The sequence below is a fragment of the Ascaphus truei genome, chromosome 19 (assembly GCF_040206685.1).
Source record: "Ascaphus truei isolate aAscTru1 chromosome 19, aAscTru1.hap1, whole genome shotgun sequence".
Classification (NCBI taxonomy): domain Eukaryota; kingdom Metazoa; phylum Chordata; class Amphibia; order Anura; family Ascaphidae; genus Ascaphus; species Ascaphus truei.
The window spans coordinates 10773035-10793191 of NC_134501.1; the positions used below are offsets into that span (position 1 = coordinate 10773035).

Below are 20157 nucleotides of genomic sequence, written 5' to 3' on the forward strand. Positions count from 1 at the left end.
TTCTTACGAGAGCCGAGTTTAGGTGAACGATGCACCCGTGGAAGGTACTTGATGACCGAGTGCTTTTCCTGCTGAACTTAATTTCATACAGCAATTAAATGGACAGGTTTGTGCAATCCCAGAAGGAGCAGAAGCCAAGGCACTTAGTAATGAATGAATCTAAATGCAATGCAGCCTGCCTACAATTGCCAATATTATGTAAATGACCACACAAATACAAAATAACTTCCCCCAGAGACCAACAAATGGATATGTCAAACATATATTTTTTGTACATTTCATTTTGTATAACAATGGTGTGTGTGTGTATGTGTGTAACTTGGAAAGCAAAGATAATTCACAAGCTTCAGACAATGCAAAGAAGTATGGTGAGATGCATGCTGGGTGTTACCCAAGGAGAGAAGAAATATAACGAACGGTTTTGAAACCACACAAAATTCTGCGGCAGTGGGCAAGACATATCGTAACATGAAATGACCATCGTTAGACAAAGATAGCACTCAACTGGAATCCAAGAGAGATTAAAAGTCCAAGGTGACGACCAAAAGCAATATGGGAAGATGAAATCAGAAAATGTATTGCAGCAACGTGAATATTAGAGGCTGCAACTGCAGAACCTGGGAGATCATTGGGGAGGCTTTTATCCAGGAGTGGATCGCAAGGGATGATGATGATGATATATATAAATCCCAGAATCCCTTGCTGCAGTGGAAGTGCTGTGTGCTGGGTGATAATGGTGAAAGGCAGGGTGGCAGACCTGTCTAAGACATGCAAATGAACATACAGTAATATTTCCATTATATACATACATACATACATACATACATACATACATACATACATACATACATACATACATATATATATATATATATATATACATACATACACACACATTGTATTACATTCCAAGTCCACGTTTTCAAAAGCACAGCATGCCTTCAAATTCTGGATTACATTTACCTTCTAATCCCTCTATATAATGATACAAATGATGAATACTGTTATAAGAACCATACAAAAACTTTACATATTTATAGATATAAAAATATAATATACCCCTTGCAAAAAAATACACCGCTCTTTCTGAGCATAGAATAAAAAAAGGCACTCGTAGAAATACTCCAGATTATTGGGACAGTCAGACACGGTCCTGGTTTTAAAAGCATAAAGGGCGATATGATTTGTAGTGTGTCACAAACTGTGTTTGCTGCAAAAACTGGTGCAAACGGCGTCATTTTTGTGTCATTGTATCAACGTGCTTTGCTCACTAGCGCGCGTGAGCATTTTGAGGAGCGGTTTTTGGCAGAGTTAGGGGAGGAGAGACTTCAGCACCATGTTATAATGGAAAGCATCAAAACTTGCATCTACGAGTACATTATACTGTATCGCCAAACAAAATCCCCGCAGGTCTGCGGTGACATTAACCTCAGCTCTTGCTGAAATGAAAGAAACAAGAGATATAGATCTGCCGCGGGCACAAATGGACACAGATTGTGTACACATTTTTGCTCCCTGTTTTGGAGCAAGTTACATAGTTGCATAGTTTGATAGTTACATAGTTACATGTTGAAAAAAAAAGATATGTTCATAAAGTTCAACTATGTTACATTTAGACGACAGAAACGTTATCCTGCCGGCCTTAGGGCAAGGTGGTTGCTTTGGGCCTCACCCCTTTGGGGGGTGCCACACACCTTCCTCCTGTCGGCGCTGGGATCCAAAATTTCTCCCGACAGAAGACATGCGTTATAAGCGGTCAAATTTACAATGTGTGTATAGTGTGTACTGTATAGTGTTTATAGACAGTATTTATTTATTTTATTTATATAATGTTTTACCAGGAAGTAATACATTGAGAGTTACCTCTCGTTTTCAAGTATGTCCTGGGCATAGTTAGCTGAATTGGCTTAAAAAAAAGTAATGTTACTGCACATTACTGTAAAAATGTATTTAACATTGGGATAAGTTATATCAAACATATTTTACAAAGATATATATATATATATACTGTATATATATCAGTAAAAAGGTACCGTAGTGATACTCTAAGGTTGTGAAAGATAGACGTGGTACCTGTCCCCAAGTACAATCTCACTTCGACCAATGTGTGGCCCAAGCAACTAGTATGAAATTAGTGGCACAAAGTGCATTTTTCAAACGAAAGCTCCCTTATAAGTTAAGACAGGGGTACGTAAACTGGGGGGGAATGACATTTTCTTGGGGGGGGGGGGGAAGGGCGCGCTCTTCCCCACATGATATAAATAAAATGCCGGGGGAGCACGCAAGGCCTCTATATGGCTCTTAGCATCTCTCCAGCGGCTTCTGGCGACGCGTCACCATGACAACGCGGAGTCAAATGACGCTGCACTAATTATATATATATATATATATATATACACACAGTAGTGCAGAATAAATGAGTTCTTCAGTATTAGGTGATACCTTTTTTATTTGGACTAACAATTTATGTCATAGGACAAGCTTTCGAGAGTTCTATCTTCTTCAGGTTAAGTATATAAAATCAAAACAGAATTAGGTGAGCTGAAACCCACCCCTATAACGGAATGTATCAGTGACACTATATGCTTCGATATCTTTATGGAATATGCTGCTGGGGGAAATAATTGGGCCATACATTTATGGAAAACACATAAAAAAAGACCCTGCGCTCCTCCCAAATTAACTTGCAATTTATTAGTGAAATTCTACATTTTTGTTGCATCCGTTAATCAAAAAACGATTCCGAGCTTGCTAACCCCGGTCAGGTCCCCGGAGCTGAAATTAACACTGTTCCGAAGACCCTCAGCTTCCCACCTAGGGTAAAAAAAAAAAAACACCAAAAAGAAACCCAGGCAGGAATGCCGCGTGGGAAAGCAAAGTGACACAGTCACAATGACACAATCCGCACCTGTTTTTTCGAGCAATGGTCCAGTTTGCGACACTTGACACACATCCCCCTTAATAGCGAGGCTCAGAATGGTTCCCCTATGTCAAAATCCCATACAGATAGGATTACACCCTTAAAGGAACCCTTCTATTTCAGAGCAGTGGCTAAGACCCCACACATTGCTTCCTATAGGGCCTGCCCCTACGGGACTTGGATTTGCAAATCATCCTCATCTGGGTCACTTCCTATTTCCCCGGCATCGTCGTTTCCGAATCGTGAACTGCGCAGCTTCCCGAACAGAGGAGGATTCTGCTGTCGTCGCAGCCTGCAAGAAAGTGTTAGGAGTTAGGAAGCACAAGCTATCTATCTCTCTGCCCCAGTGCGGTTTACAGAGACACACTTCCCAGAATCCTCCCCGCCTAAGTGCATGCTGAACGGGGGAGTGAGTCACTGATGGGGAAAGCGGTATTAATTGCACAGACTTAATGGATATTTGATGTGCGCTCAGAAATAATAAAGATAATTACGAGGCGACGCGTCATCTGTAAATCCAGGAAAGAGACACGGGGGTGGGGAGATAATTGGGAAGAACGGAGAAGCAACGTTACAAATGGTAAGCAATTAAAAAAACAGTAATACAACATATAGAAAAATATTATTCATATGGTTAGAAAATATTAATATTTTAATTATTCATATTCTGATTTTTTTTAATTTTTATACAATGCCTTTGCACAAATTCAGAGGATGGAAAAAAGCAGAGACATTTTATCCGGCACATTGATGAAAGCATAAAACGTGTAATCCTAGGAGGAAGAAGCCCGACATGTAGCTCTTACAAATGAAATGATATAAAGAGCAGAACACAGACACAGTGAGTAACTGTACAGTAAGTGCTTCAGTGAAAAGGCATAAAATGTGTTTGGTTAGTGGGTTCTCTCTGGGCACTATACATCAAACTGACACTTAACATTATGCAGTGTGTCATTAACTATTATTCTGATATATTTATGTCGTTGTTTTTAATGTCCCTTTGTACTGCACAGCAGAATATGTTAACATGCCATTATTAATCTGCACGGTGGCAATGAGTCCAGCAACATAATGTAAATAATATGAGCTAATACGATGCATTATAATATAATCCACAATAATAATATACAATGTTGATCGCGTGACGTCCCCCCGTCAGCACATCTAATAAAGCACTATTAACCAACTGAATCAAGTGATACATACATGTGATAGAATAGAATTGTACTGCGCATAAACTCACACGTTTAGTGACCGACAGTAATGGAATATAATACCCTTTAATACATTATGGGGGCCTCTGGCCGTGAACAGGTTAGAAACTGGAAAAGGGCCACACCAATAACAGAATAAGGGGGGGGGGGATATGAAATGTCCAAGTACATCAGCAGTATTAACAGCGCGGCGGTTACAGACGCCCCGCGCCCTTCTCCAAAGCATTTCAATTAAATGCTGGGGGAGGCGTGAGGCCTCTGTAACGTCCCTTACCTGCCGCCAGACGGGTCTCGGCGACACATCGCCATGGCAACATGCGTCATTTGACACCGGATTGTAAGCGAAGTGGGGGGGCACGAACGCTGGGGCTCCCAGGCAGGGGGGTGCACCCCAAAAACTTTGCGCACCCCTGGTCTAAGAGACCATGGTTTCAATCATATTGATTCCCTCAGGGCTTTGTCCCTAAGGATACATAGTGTAAAGGTCTGATGTTCAATAATAAAGAAAACTAAGGCTGCGCCCATAGTGGTTGCGACGGCGCTAACGACGTCGCTTGCACCAAACGCGAACCAATGGAGGGCAATGCGCATGTGCATACTGCACGCCGAGACAAACTCGTTTGTCTTTGCCGCGCACGACGGCCGGGTCACGTGAGCGGTTCGCCCAATGAGGGCGAACCAGCTCCGTGACGTCACGGCCGCGCCCCCTGACACGCCTCTTCCTGCAGGACAGAAACCTCTCCTGCTAAAGGCGAGCGGGACGCCGCGCGAACACTCGCGTGCACGCTTACACTATGTACGCGGCCTAAGAGAGGGAAGTCAAAGCAGTGTCACAGTCAGGTGCGTCCTCTCTATTGTCACAGCCATGCCTTTAAACAGACTCTGCCCTCTCTATAACATGGGCCTTGCTTCCATTCCATGGAACCGCCATTATTACCTTGACTGTAAGTGCTCAAGTTGGACCTGAAGGTTTTCATTCAGCTCTGTCTGCTCATCCAGTGACCGCTGCAACTTCCGGGTCTGGTTCTGTGCCTCGTCCAACTGGAAAACACACACAGGGGTCTGACAGACAGAAGATACCAACCTAAAGCCCTATGTAGCAGCACAGTTCTAAACCTGGACATGAAACTGAACCTAGAACTGCTGTACAGAGGAAAGTAGAATCAGAAAACTCGAAGAAAGAACAAGAGCCCGTGACACCAGGACTATGATCCCAAAGCTGGAGCTTCAAACTAGAACCCTTTGCATCATCAGAACATCCAGACTACGTGCCAAAACAAGAATACCAAACCAGAAATATTGAGAACCAGAAAGAACATCTAGAACATGCTGCATTACGGAAACCTAAATCAAGAACACTAATGTGTCAGAACAAGAACCCAATGTGATGTATCTCAAGATTCCAAAGGTAGAACCTTAAACTAGAACCCTGGGCTTCATCAGAAAATCAGCCCAGAATCCTTAGCAGAACTAGATGCTGATTCAGGAATGAAACACAAGGCAAGTGGTCGAACAGAGCCAAAACCCAGAAACATGCTTCACAAGAAAACAACCTTGAATGTGTATTGGGAAAGCCTAAAAATTAGAGCACCAACTAAGAATACTACCCCAGAACCTCTTGTATCAGCAGCATTTAAATGACAGAAAACCCCATATTTACCAAAGCACAAGGGCCCATCTATCTTCTACTATACAACACCTTTCGGTGCTGCAAAACGCCATACACCTGATTTAAGTCTATAATAATAACAATAAGTTCTTGTTTAGAGCTACTAGTTTTACGTAGCGCTTTGTAGAGACATTTTGCAGGCACAGGTCCCTGACCCGTGGAGCTTACAATCTATGTTTTTGGTGCTTGAGACACAGGGAGATAAGGTGACTTGCCCAAGGTCACAAGGAGCCGACACCGGGAATTGAACCAGGCTCCCCTGCTTCACACTCCGTGCCAGTCAGTGTATTTACTCACTGAGCCACTCCTTCCAATGGGCTGTAAGGGGTCTTCCGGGGGCAGAAGATGTGTTATGGCAGAATACTGCTCGGTAATATGGGCAAAAACCTGATGCAAACCAACATCATGTTTGATACATATTGTGCTACACTAGCTCTGTATCAGACCCTTCCAGAGGGGCTAGGAGCGGGTGGCTCTGGCAGCGGAGGGGATAGCAAATAGTCTCCTCTTCCCTCTCCCGTACTCGTTACCTCATCCTCCGCCTGGGCCAGCTCTTTCTTCAGCTCCTCCACCCGCAGCCGGAGCTTCTTCACCTCGCTCTCCAGCTGCTCCATGCGCCGGTTGGCGTGCGTTAGCTCCCCGCTCCTCTCGTGGTGCTGCTTCTTCAGCTTGGTGTGATTGTGACGTAGGTCAGACAGCTCCTGTGGTCACAAAGCGGCGCGATTACATCCTCCAGGGGAAGCAACGTACATTTTACTGAAAGGGCCCATATTCACTAAGCACCTCTACCTTATGTATGTATGCATGCCTTTATTTATATAGCGCCATTAGTGTACACAGCGCTTCACAGCAGTAATACACGTGATAATCATATACATAACAAATAATACAAATAACAGGTCATGGGAATAAGTGCTTTAGACATAAAAGTAACATTTCGGAAGAGGAGTCCCTGCTCCGAAGAGCTTACAATCTAATTGGTATGTAGGAGGAACGCACAGAGACAGTAGGAGGGTGTTCTGGTAAGTGCGTCTGCAGGGGGCCAAGCTTTATGTATCAGGTGTATATTATTAGCCACGGAGCTACTCATATGCTTCTTTAAGCAAGTGTGTCTTAAGGTGGGTCTTAAAGGTGGAGAGAGAGGGTGCTAGTCGGGTATCGAGGGGAAGGGCATTCCAGAGGTGTGGGGCAGTCAGTGAGAAAGGTTTAAGGTGAGAGCGGGCTTTAGATACAAAGGGGGTAGAGAGAAGACATCCTTGAGCAGAACGCAAGAGTCGGGATGGTGCATAGCGAGAAATTAGGGCTGAGATGTCTTATTTAATATGATATTAACCTTGGTTACTGCATGGTAGTAGAAACTATTGAAATAACACAGTATTAATCCCTGTCTAATGAGGTCTGGTTACGGCTATTATATTTAGCTCAATGAATCAGATGGTAACTCGGTAAAAGTGGTTGCTCCTGTTTTAGGTAACGTCACATTATTATTTACTGATTTAAAGCCGCAATCACTCCCAAAGAAGACTATACAAGTTTACCTCACATCATGTTAATATCTTGCCCCATGAGCATATCTTCCTCTTTAAAAAAATAAACAAAAAATGTGTTAAAAAGCATGATTTTCTTAATATGTAGCTGCTGAGGTTACCATGGCAGGGCTCTAGGGAGAGCTTCATTTTAACCTCCCAAAAACTTCAATGCAACACCAGATCAAGAAATAGTTATCCCACGGCACACTACAATATATATAAGGCAAATACAATCATCTCTACATCACTGCGTGTCAATGACCAGTGGTTGACAAATCACCAAAAAATCTACTCGCCACACAAAAAAATCTACTCGCCACCTAGTACCAAACGTGTGCTGCTTGGGCCAATATTTACTCGCCCGGGGGTTAAATCCACTCGCCCGGGGCGAGCAAATGTATAGGTTTGTCGAACACTGTCAATGACTACTATCCTAAAGCTGTAGAGTTTATGCTAAAAATGCAAGAACTTTAATTTTTTTGTTTTTGTTTAAATAAAACACATGCAAACCACCGTCTCCCAGAAGTGCATTTTCGGACCCAAAAAAACAGAATGAAATTCGACGCGTTAAAACATCCGCGTTTTTTTGCCGTTTTCATTAGGAATCACCTATGCAGAACAAACGCCGCCTCTCTCCCATTTCCAATCTCTCCTGCGAGATTCCTGGGCGAACGTTTCCCAACTGTAACCCTGTCACTGCCAGGGAGGCGGACAGCAAGGCGTCGCAGGGCCTCTCTGCCAGCGAAAGGTTAATGAACGGCATGTGAATATTTCATATTTCTGGGATTGCCTGCATTTGGCAAAAATCGCACGCGTGGAACACACGGGAAAACCGGTTCATGAATACGGCGAGACACCACAATGCCTTTTCCGTAGTGTAATAAATAGGCCCCATGTGACTAATCATTTCAAAGCAGGGCACAGCACGGCAAAAACGCAGTAATTACAATATTAGTCTTTGTACACAATAATAATTGCAATTACCGTGGCTGTGAGTATGATGCATGTGGGTAATTGCTGCGTTTTGCCTGGGGCTGGTCGGCTCTGGAATTATTACTCATCGGAGGTTATTCATTCAAGTTTCCGTGTTCCCTGTTGGTCATTTCGTGAATAACCTCCACGGACTTCAATGGAGACTCGCTAAACAGCCCCGAAAAATCACTTCCATTTTTAGCGTAATACTTTTTAGGAAGCAAACCCAGCATAAAAATAATAAGAATGTTTAACAATTCTACAGAAGTCACCCAGACCTATTATTTATGCCCATGAGGTGTCTTTAAAGTATAAATCTAGCATGCCTCGTTAAGGCCCAAACTTAGGCCTCAACTTATGCGAGAAGACACCTTACGGCTTATTCACTTGAATAGGCTGCAAACCATCTGCCAGCACTAGAAGGGGTCTTCTGGAATAGCTCTGCTTAGCAAATATCAGAATTTATGTTTAAAATCACATTTTTTATAACGGTCACTTTATTCTATACATGATTTCAGCGTACCTTTTAAAGCAGCTGTCCAAGGTGCCCTTTAATAAAAAAAATACTTTCCCTTTAATATGTGCAGCAATACAATACGCACAATGACAAGTAATTAGCTAAGTTGCCGGTCGATCGGGGGAGACTCGGGCCGGGGGTTCACTAAATGGCTGTCAGTGCAGCAGAAGAGGACCAAAGATGCAAAGTTCTGTGGGGAAGATGATGTGACCCGGCAGTCACTAGATACAATTGGTGCACTGCTAGAGAGGGCAGGGCTCAAAAAGGGGTGTGCCAGGGCCTGTTTCAGAAGAGGAAGGGGGTGTGACTTTGTAAATGGGTGCTATAGAAACAAAAAAATGCTTGTTACATTACAATACATAAAAAATGTAATTCAGAGTTGTTGTTTTTTTTATATGCTACAAGTATTTTCTCATAGTACAGAACGGATTTATTAAAAAAAACAAAAAAGTAGGATAATTCTTGGTCTGCAGCTTTAGATTTAGACGACAGATATTGACAGTATATTGATCCAGAGGAAAAACCCTAGTGAAACATTATTTGTTGATGTCTCACAAGGGGAAAAAAGTTAATTCAACGGCAATCAGATTTCTCCCTGGTTGAACATCCTTCCCATGTTTACTTATTTGGTGTATCCCTGTATACCTTTCCTTTCTAAAAACATGCCCCACCTTTTTTAGTGTGTGACATGGAGTCCCATCATACTGTATAACACAACATGTCCCATTATAACGCAGGATATCACAGAGTTTCCATAGGATGCAATGGCAGCAATAATGCAGAACACTATAACATATCCCTCCAGAGAAGAAAATGAAGCCACGAAGCCTGATACATCTGCACGTCGCCGGGACTGGATACATAGCATCAGGGCTCCATATCCTAAGGGCATGAATGGGAGGCGTGGTCTGTAGTGGTTGGAATAGCATTACATGAATGAATGGTTTATGGGCCAGATGAATTTATGGTTTAATGGCTATATTGTTAATGTAGACTTTACTGCTTCCCTTGAACCTCTATTTTTAGGAGTTATGTTTTGCTTGGTGCAGGAAATACAGTAGCTCTGTCTATTGATTTAGGACCTGTGCAGGTATAATTCTCTGTGTGGCCCATCACAAGATAGAGAACCCAGGGAAGTTCTGGCAGAATGCAAAATAGGCTCTGATTATTTAATATACATGTTTTTTTTTTTTGTTTTTTTAAACAACATATTTTTTTAAGCATTAAACATTTAGTCATAGAGGCATTTAACCGTCATTAAAAATTACGAGCAGATTTCTCTGGAGTGCTTCATCATAAAAATAAACTGCATAATGGATATAAGATAAGGATTGGTTTATAAGGCTATCAAATGCATATAACAAAACAAGAAAGAGACTGTAACACGGACGTATATTAGATATATCATTTAAAATCCTTTAACTGTGCAATCGACTCTACTCAGAAATGTTCGTACAGTATTTCCATTGAAAGGGCATCCACTGGACATCCATGCAATCCCCTATTAAACTTAATTTGACCTTTCAAAGGCCCTCTGCTGCTTCTGAAAATTCCCACTGCTGCTTGGGATAGAGCGACATGGCGGCTAAACCTTTACTTCCGGTCTGATGAGGTCACTGACCTCAATTGGTAGGAAGAGCGAAACAAGGAGGGAATTCTGGGAAAGAAAACAGCAAGCACAGTGGCAATTCTTAAAAACGTCAATAGATTTTCCTCCTAAAACATGAGGTCCGTGTTTACTAAGCGGTTCCTTGTCATAAGACGCCTTCAAGTGAATGGATCGCTAACTGTTTCCGTGTCATCAGAAGGGGTCATTTTGGCATAGCCCCACTTAATACGTGTGACAAGAAAGGTAGTATTTGCAATTGACCATTCAACTACGCACGCTAGCATTGAGTTTCTTGGTGAGAAGCGTCTTAGAAAAAATTTGAAATAAATAAAGCAAATTAAAATATCCCTTGTGAGCACATTCACATGTCTTAGACAAGTCTGCAACCCTGCCCTTCAGCATTATCGCCTAACATACAGTGCTTCCACTGCTGCAAGGGAGTCTGGGAAATAACATGCAAATGAGAACACAGTTTTGCTGCAATTCCATTTTGACATGGACCCCTGTAAGCTTATGTCTGCTACGTTACACAGCTTTTCAGCACAGCCCGGGTTACAGAAGTGCAAAGCCAGTAAACCTACTCACAGACAGCTATTTGGCCCTTTTTGGTCTCATCAGTGTGAGCCTGGTTAACTTGGCTTTGCAATTTGAAGCTGGGATATGTTTCAACCCCACCTTAAAGAAGTTATGGGGGGTAAAAAAAAAAGTACCAAAAACCTTTCACCGTACAGCGTACAGCAAATGAATGAGTTGTGAGCTCATTCGTATGTCTGAGACAGGCCTGCACCCCTGCCTTCCCCCATCATCTCCTAACATACAGTGCTTCCACTGCAGCAGGGCATTCTGGGAAATGACATACAAATCAAATAAATACATTTCCCTTTTATATGTTGTGTTTAGCTCAGTGAGGATTTGGGGTGGAACTACATTTTTAAGGACTAGATGACCTATGGTGGAGAACAGTAGGTTTGATCCCTGGGTCCCTGCAGAAGACAGGAATGGCATCACCAAATAAATGGCTTTAAGGCTTATATGAATTATGGCCGTGTTGTTAATGTACATTTTCTGGTTTCTCTTCCCTCTATTTTTAGGAGCTACATTTTCCTGGGTTGGGGCATTGTGTTGGGATCCATTCTCCGCGCGCTCCGTTTATGTATTTATCGATCATGATCGGATTCCACTTGTTTCCTTTCACCCTTTGTTCTCTGTGGGCCTGCGAGACTGTGAGAGGATTAACTTTTTATACCTTACTAGCTGAGAGACCCGGCGTTGCCCGGGATGTAAATGCGTAATAGGTAGTATTATTTATAAATCGTGGAACAATAGGTGACTGTTTGTTGTAAAGGTTGGATAATAATATTGAAAAGAAAGATGGAAGAAAATGTAATACGATGTTGTATAAAAATGGTTTATTGTAACCACACCACAGTACAATGTATATTTTGGTGCCATAAGTGATGTAAAAATCTGAGTCGTGTGTCCTGCTAGGGTGTGAGGCGGCGGGTGGCGCGTGGGTTGTGAGTGCTGTGTGCGAGTGGGGGTCCTGCTAGGGTGTGAGGCGGCGGGTGGTGCGTGGGTTGTGAGTGCTGTCTGTGAGTGGGGGTCCTGCTAGGGTGTGAGGCGGCGGGTGGCGCGTGGGTTGTGAGTGCTGTCTGTGAGTGGGGGTCCTGCAAGGGTGTGAGGCGGCGGCGGCTGGCGCGAGGGTTGTGAGTGCTGTCTGTGAGTGGGGGGTCCTGCTAGGGTGTGAGGCGGTGGGTCAGTGATGTCGGTGCGTAGGGGCGGGAGGCAGCAGGTGTGTGTGGCGGCAGGTATGTGTCGAGTGTGGCGGGTGTCTGTTGAGTGCGTGCAGCGGCTGTGAGGCGGTGGGTGAAAGGCAGAGGCGGCCGGAGTAAGGGCGGGTGAAAGGCAGAGGCGGGGTGGGGAGGCGGTAAGGCGGGCATGAAGGCGAAGGGCGGCGGGAAGGGGAGGAGGGGGGCAAGGGGTGGAGGAGGGGGGCAAGGGGTGGAGGAGGGGGGCAAGGGGTGGAGGAGGGGGGCAAGGGGTGGAGGAGGGGGGCAAGGGGTGGAGGAGGGGGGGAAGGGTTAGAGGAGGGGGGGAAGGGTTAGAGGAGGGGGGGAAGGGTTAGAGGAGGGGGGGAAGGGTTAGAGGAGGGGGGGAAGGGTTAGAGGAGGGGGGGGAAGGGTTAGAGGAGGGGGGGAAGGGTTAGAGGAGGGGGGAAGGGTTAGAGGAGGGGGGGAAGGGTTAGAGGAGGGGGGGAAGGGTTAGAGGAGGGGGGGAAGGGTTAGAGGAGGGGGGGGAAGGGTTAGAGGAGGGGGGGGGAAGGGTTAGAGGAGGGGGGGGAAGGGTTAGAGGAGGGGGGGGAAGGGTTAGAGGAGGGGGGGAAGGGTTAGAGGAGGGGGGGGAAGGGTTAGAGGAGGGGGGGAAGGGTTAGAGGAGGGGGGGGAAGGGTTAGAGGAGGGGGGGGAAGGGTTAGAGGAGGGGGTGGAAGTGTGGGAGGGGGTGGGAGGGGAAAGGGGAAAAAGAGGTGGAGGGGGGGGAAGAGGAGCGGAGGGGGGGGTGGAAAGGGGAGCGGAGGGGGGGGTGGAGAGGGGAGCGGAGGGGGGGTGGAAAGGGGAGCGGAGGGGGGGTGGAAAGGGGAGCGGAGGGGGGGGGAAGGGGAGCGGAGGGGGGGAAGGGGAGCGGGGGGGGGAAGGGGAGCGGAGGGGGGGAAGGGGAGCGGGGGGGGGAAGGGGAGCGGGGGGGGAAGGGGAGCGGGGGGGAGGGGAGAAGTGGTGGGAAGGGGGAGGAGGGGGGAGGTGGTGGAAAGGGGGAGAAGGGGGGAGGTGGTGGGAAGGGGGAGAAGGGGGGAGGTGGTGGGAAGGAGGAGGAGGGGGAAGGTGGTGGAAAGGGAGAGAAGGGGGGAGGTGGTGGGAAGGGGAAGGTGGTGGGAAGGGGGAGGAGGGGGGAGGTGATGGGAAGGGGGGGAGGGTGGAGGTGGTGGGAAGGGGGGTAGGTGGTGGGAAGGGGGGGAGGTGGTGGAAAGGGGGGGGGAGGTGGTGGGAAGGGGGGGGGGAGGTGGTGGGAAGGGGGGGAGGTGGGAAGGGGGAGGCGGAGGGAAGGCGGGGGGTGGGAGGCGGTGGGAAGGCGGGGGGTGGGAGGAGGTGGGAAGGCGGGGGGTGGGAGGCGGTGTGATGGCGGGGGGTGGGAGGCGGTGGGAAGGGGGGTGGGAGGCGGTGGGAAGGGGGGGAGGTGGTGGGAAGGGGGGGGGAGGTGGTGGGAAGGGGGGGGGAGGCGGTGGGAAGGGGGGGGGAGGCGGTGGGAAGGGGGGGTGGGAAGGGGGGGTGGGAGGCGGTGTGAAGGGGGGGAGGCGGTGGGAAGGGGTGGGGGGAGGCGGTGGGAAGGGGTGGGGGGGGGGGGGTGGAAGGGAGGGGGTGGAGGGGAGGTGAAGGGGGGGGGGTGGAGGGGAGGTGGTGAAGGGGGGGGTGGAGGGGAGGTGAAGGGGGGGTGGAGGGGGGGAGGTGAAGGGGGGTGGAAGGGAGAAGTGGAGTGAGGGGAGGTGAAAGGGGGTGAGGGGAGGTGATGGGGGGTGAGGTGTGGGTGAGGGGAGGTGAAGGCCGCTCATTCACCCGTCCGGCAGGTCCCACGTGGATCTGAGGCGGGAGGCAGCGTGTTGTGGCCGCTCTCCCGCTGTGTCCCGGGCGCTCGCTCGCTCCCCCGCTGACTGTAGCGGCGCCGGGGGGGGGGTATCGGGGAGACACTGACACTGGAGGGGAGGGGGGGTGGAGGGGAGGTGAAGGCCGCTCACTCACCCATCCGGCAGGTCCCACGTGGATCTGAGGCGGGAGGCAGCGTGTTGTGGCCGCTCCCCCGCTGTGTCCCGGGCGCCACCATCTTGGGCACTCGGCGCCGCGAGGCAGCCTGCCTGGCCACTGGCTGTTCCCCCGCCGGGGAGGGGGGGGGCATGTATATGTGTGGGGGGGGAGAGTGGGGGGTCTCGCACGGCCGCTGACACTGGGTGGGGGGGGGGGGGGCGCTGAAGGGCTAATAATAGTGCTGCTAACACTGTGAGCCCCGTGTGTGTGTGTGTGTGTGTGTGTCCGTGTGTGTGTCCCTGTGTGTGTGTGTCCCTGTGTGTGTGTGTCCCTGTGTGTGTGTGTGTCCCTGTGTGTGTGTGTGTCCCTGTGTGTGTGTGTCCCTGTGTGTGTGTGTGTCCCTGTGTGTCCTTTGGCCCGTCACTCCGCCTCAGGCCAATGAGAGGTGTGCGGGGGCGGGCCAAGGGACCAATGAGATTTCCCCTAGGGACACCGGACATCCAGGCAGGCAGCAGGCATGCATGCAGGCAGGCAAACATACAGTGCTTTCACTAATATAGTATAAGATTTAGTGTGAAGAAAATTCCTTATTATTGCCTTCTGGTTTTATTTCTGGAGCAGCACAACGCGTTGCGCCTGCGGCCTGCTGTTTACTCTGTATCACTGAGTTAGAGGCCAGCGCTGGGACATTACAGAAGCAGAGAGCAGACAGATCAATAACACATTTAGATACACTAATGTCTCAGACTTTCTGTGACACAAATGTCTTTTGGCGTTTAAATCTCTCTATCCTGCCAGAAGGGAACAGTATGGGGATAGAAAGTGCAGAATAGGAGTCTAATGGTCCAAACCGGCTGTCAGTATCTATGTTTCTATGAAAACGCTGCATTGTTCTGCTGAAGGATTCTTGGCTGATGATTTTATACAAGGTTTTACTATGGAACAGATGGTTTATGAAGCAACTTTCTCAGTTTCAGAGAAATTGATCCTAACAATGTTTATGTTCTATGATCTATGACCGAGGTGGACAAACCGGTCGCCAATCGCCACAAGTGGAGAATTGGCCATGAAAGTGTGGCGAATTTGAGTTTGCCAGCTCCCATAGTAAAATAAACTTTTTCCTGACAGCGTGTGCTGGTTTCCGCTTTCTGAACGAGTCAACAAAGTGAACCAGCAGCAGGTGATAGTGCTGAGGTGAGTGACGCAGCAGCAGGTGATAGTGCTGAGGTGAGTGACGCAGCAGCAGGTGATAGTGCTGAGGTGAGTGACGCAGCAGCAGGTGATAGTGCTGAGGTGAGGGAAGCAGATGAACAGTGTGTGTTTTAAATGTTCGATTGAGCAACCTAATGTCTCAATTTTTACATGGAGGGGCGATTTTCACTTCTCATTCGCCACACCTGTGGCTACATTGAAAAATAGGTTTCCCACTTCCGATCTATGAGTACTTTCTATTGCGTTTCTAACTTACCATGTGGTGACGGAGTCTATGATTGGATCATGCAAGCATCTGCTTATGGTTAGGACCCAACTATCTGATCTGTGCCTTCTTAAAGAGCAAATGGTCTACAACTTCTATCAATGTCTATATTCTATTAATACACTGCATTGTTTCCATGACTGTTCTTGTAGGGGCCAAGTCAATGGCTGGCTGACCCAAGTGTCCGCTTATTGTTAGAGTTAGGACACAACCATCTCACCTTGTTCTTCTCAAAGAGTTCGGCCTGGATTGACCTCAGGTCGGTATCAAGGGCACTGGCCGTCTGCCGCCTCTTGCGGGTCAGAATCTCCTCCAGGTCCTGAATCTGAAGCCGCAGCTTCTTGTTCTCGCGTTCCAGACTCAGCTTCTCTGTCTCCAGTCGTTCTCGGCGGCCCCACTCCTCCGCATTCTCGGCCTGAAGACCCTCCATCTATACATCATTATTAAGCATAATGTTAAAGGAATATTATTGGCCCCCCAGCCAAGGTGGCCAGAACCAAGCCATCCAAGAAGATCACAAATCATTTCACAAACACTAATCTTGAATCCTCTAATGGATCCTCTGGTCAGGACTTTCTGAACTTGTAAGTCTATGAATACAAAGGAATAATGGATCCTCTGATATACAAGTATTGTAGATGTAATTTATTATTTAGTAATTACGCACAGGAGATACAAGACCTCACCCTTTCCCCACGGTACCTCTGCTCGGAGCTCTGCCAGCTTCTTGTCCATACTGGACCGGACTCCAAGCTCATCCTGCAGATCCTCAGAAATCCGACCCAACTCGTCCTGGTGTCGCTCCCTCAGGAGGGTGAGCTAAAAAGTGAGGGAGTTACATACGGCTCAACCAACAGAGCATGCGATACCTACCATACCCTCTACCCGCCATTCCCTTCCTGCTCATCCCATGATGCTCCCCCTACCTGTTCGTCCCATAGCATTCCACACGCCATCTTATCCCATGATGCGGCACTGGCTATTCATCCCATGACACAATCTCCTGTACTTGCTTACACCTGAACACCCTGCCAGCCTGCTCATCCTATGATACTCCCCCTATAAACTTATCCCAGGAGTTCCCCCCCCCCCCCCCCCCCCGCTCGCGCCCACCTCCTTACCTTGTCTCCCGGCGTCAAATGACGCTGCGGGGGTCACGTGATGTCACATTGCCATGGCGACGTGTCGCTGAAGACAAGGTAAGGGAAGTTACAGAGGCCTCGCGCGATCCCTCGGCGAAGCGCGCGGGGCCTCTGTAACCACCGCGCCCCCCCCTGGAAAATCACCCCCCAGTTTGCGCACCCCTTACTTATCCCATGAAAGTCTGTCCCCCAGGCCTACTCTTCCCATTACACCCCTCCTGTCTGCTCATCCCATGCCACTTGTACCTACTCACCCCTTCAGCAGTCTCTTTACTTACCTCTCTCCTAGTCTCCCTGTTTCCTCACTCACCTGTTTAACCACTTCCTGTCTGGCCTTGTTTAGCTCCTCACACTTCATCTTCCACTGGCTGAGCTCACCCTCCATCTTCTCAATGGCTTTGCTGAGCAGCATCTTATCCCTGAAGCAGTGAAAAGAACATGTGGGAACATGGATTAAGGAACCAAGGAGCTATCCCCAGCTCCGTCACAGGGTCCTGCAATGCAATGCCGGCACCTCCCAGGAAGGGATCCGAGCAGCAGCACTTTGTGGGATTGTCACAAGCAAACACTTGTTTCAAAGGCAGCTTTGCAAAATCCTGCTTGTTCCCCATTTCTCTACTTTATGCAGGCACAGGAGAGGATGTGGGAGGTTAAAGGTGCAGTCCTGCCAAGCTGGCCAAAAAAAATAAAAACAACCTTTTATAAACATTCTAAACAATCTAATTTGCCTCCTTAAACTAATGTAAGCATGCTAAAAGCAAACATTTGTTTTTTTATGTGTCCCTGTGTTTTATGTCTCGCTCAGTGGAGGGGATGGGGGAGGTGTATTTCAATGAAATGTTTTCTTCATCCTTATCCCATGCTGTCCTTATCAGACAGCCACTAAAGGGAAGGGGAGGAGAAGAATGGGGGAGGGGGGGGTTTGCCTGTGCAACCTCTTGTTGAACACACAGTAACATCACACATAAAGGGAGCACGCAGAAGAAATCAGACCCCCTAACAAGTCTTAGCTTCCCATGTTTGCAAAGAACTTAAGGTGTTAAAAGGCATAAGCCACCCAGATGCACTGCCCTAAACATATCACTGCCATTTGTACACTTTGGTCCTAGGAAAGTTTGTCCTTTTAAATAGAACGAGGAAAGACGCATTATGGAGCCTATTAACTATTTACAGGTCTCCAACAATTGAGGGGACTCAAAAAGTGTTCCTCACTTGTGATCTTATTATTACATCTGGTATTCCGCTGTTGAATTTATTTAATCATATTTATTAGTCCTTCATGCTTGTGATTGCCTTTTTTTCTGAACATAATTCCCATCACAGAATGAGCGGAATTACCTGCTTAGAGCCCTCAGCAGCTTTGTTAACAAAGATTGGACACTCTAGAACAGAGGTTCTCGATCCTCTGCTATGGCCACCCCAGCCAGACCATATTATAGGAATAAGCAATGGATTACCAAGCGCTCAAGTTGGCCCTTATCTTACATGTAAATGTTTGTTTAGGTGGTCATCTTTAAACCATACCCTGTCTGCAGAGCCCCCAGGAGTGGGTCAAGAAACATTGCTCAAAGACTAGATTTACCAAGCGGTTCTCTGCCAATAGACACCATCCAGCTTAGCAAATATGGGCCTATATCACTGGTGCTCTCCCCTGCAGGCGCTGACCTAAACACAATGGTTTTTAAGATGTGATAATGCAGGATCTTGTGTTAAACTCTAAGCATACATTGCTGCAATGCACTTACTAAAAAGAAAATTACATGTATCCACAGAGTAGGTCTAATAAACGTTCCTGCCATGTTCTCACATGCCCAGACAAGGGTAATATTGGTTATACAGATACCCTTTGTGCCTTTCATTATTAGAGAATGACTGTATAGCATTGACAAGTATACACAAATTCATGTTAGCCCCACAGACTCAAAAAAGCATCATAGTCTGTAGTGCCTTCATTTGCCTATTGCAGAACAAATAGTAAACAAATAATCAAAAGCACAAAAAAAAAAAAGAAAATAAATAAAATGTTACATCATTTGCATAATATAGTACACACACAAACACATCCAACTATCTATATCAGTGTTTCCCAACGCCAGTCCTCAGGGAACCCCAACAGGTCAGGTCTTAAGGATATCCCCGCTCCAGCACAGGTGGGTCAATCAGCAGCTCAGTCATTTTAACTGCGCCACCTGTGCTGGAGCAGGGATATCCTTAAGACCTGACCTATTGGGGTTCCCGGAGGACTGCAGTTGGGAAACACTGATCTATGTATAAATATATATATCACTGAATATGCTGAGTGAGCTCGCCATAAAATGTGTGTTTTTGCCTGGTAGATACTTACTCCCTCTCCTTCAGCAGCACCTTTTGGCTCTCATCCAGCCTCAGTTTGAGCGCTGTAACTCTTGTTGCATCCTCCTCACTGGGGCTTACATCCTCCCAGTGACGGGGCCGGGGGCTGCGGGCGGGTCCCCCGTCCTGCAGCTCCCACACCTCAGGCCGCAGATTAGTCTCCAGGTCGGGTTCCTAGGACAATAAGGGGGTGATGGGGGCGCCATTTCTTACTACTGTTTTATGTCAGTGACCAATAAAGTCAACATTGCCCATTTAGTGTATTGCATTCCTCTGTTGTCACTTTTTTTTTACTCACCACAACTTGTTTGTGTACCAGCTCCACAATACAAGGCCAGTGACCAGTGACCAATTACACCCTGCTGAGACCCAAAGAGGGAACCGGCGGTTTGTGAATAGGTTTGCTGGCCATGCACTTTTATAACCCAAGCTTTGTTGTAAAAGCTGTGTAAAATAGCAGGAATAAGCTTAAAGGGCCCATGTTAAAGTGGATACGAAGCAATAACTAGTGACCTATAAGTGCTAATTTGCATGTTGTTACCCAGAATTCCTGGCTGCAGTTGAAGCACTGTATGCTGTGTGAACATGCGGTAAGGCAGGTTCGGGACCTTTTGAGACGTGTAAATAAGCTCAGAAGTGTTCTAAGCTGTACTTTGTACGGTGGAGGTTTTTTGTCCCTTTTATACTCACAATCACTTATTTGTATTCCTCTTTTATACAATTTCACAATTGTGTATGTTAACCATTTCGCTCATCCACCCCGTCCTGCTATTATACAATGTAATCCGTGCACCATGTCGGTCAACAAAGCCGTTTTAAGATGTGCTTGGTTTATCCTTCACTACATCTATCTTTCCAGCACGATGATCAACCACATCCATCTACTATACTATGAACCTCAAAACATCATTCCATCCATTACTTCCTCTGTGTATCAGGCCAGTGCATTGTACATTCAGCCTTCA

The 20157-nt window shown here is 47.1% G+C and overlaps 1 protein-coding gene across 3 annotated transcripts in view; it reads right to left on the reverse strand.

Moving 5' to 3' along the window:
- Positions 1–243: 243 nt before the first annotated feature.
- CCDC102A (coiled-coil domain containing 102A) overlaps positions 244–20157 on the reverse strand; it is a 34400-nt gene continuing 14486 nt past the window's right edge. For all 3 annotated transcript variants that reach the window (XM_075576514.1, XM_075576516.1, XM_075576515.1), the window contains exons 3-9: positions 19185–19366; positions 17151–17259; positions 16401–16517; positions 15919–16128; positions 6334–6504; positions 5072–5175; positions 244–3212 (exon numbers count right to left, since the gene is read on the reverse strand). In XM_075576514.1, coding sequence (XP_075432629.1) covers positions 3089–3212; positions 5072–5175; positions 6334–6504; positions 15919–16128; positions 16401–16517; positions 17151–17259; positions 19185–19366 — 1017 coding nt within the window. In that variant the 3' untranslated portion in view covers positions 244–3088. The remainder of the gene's footprint in view (positions 3213–5071; positions 5176–6333; positions 6505–15918; positions 16129–16400; positions 16518–17150; positions 17260–19184; positions 19367–20157) is intronic.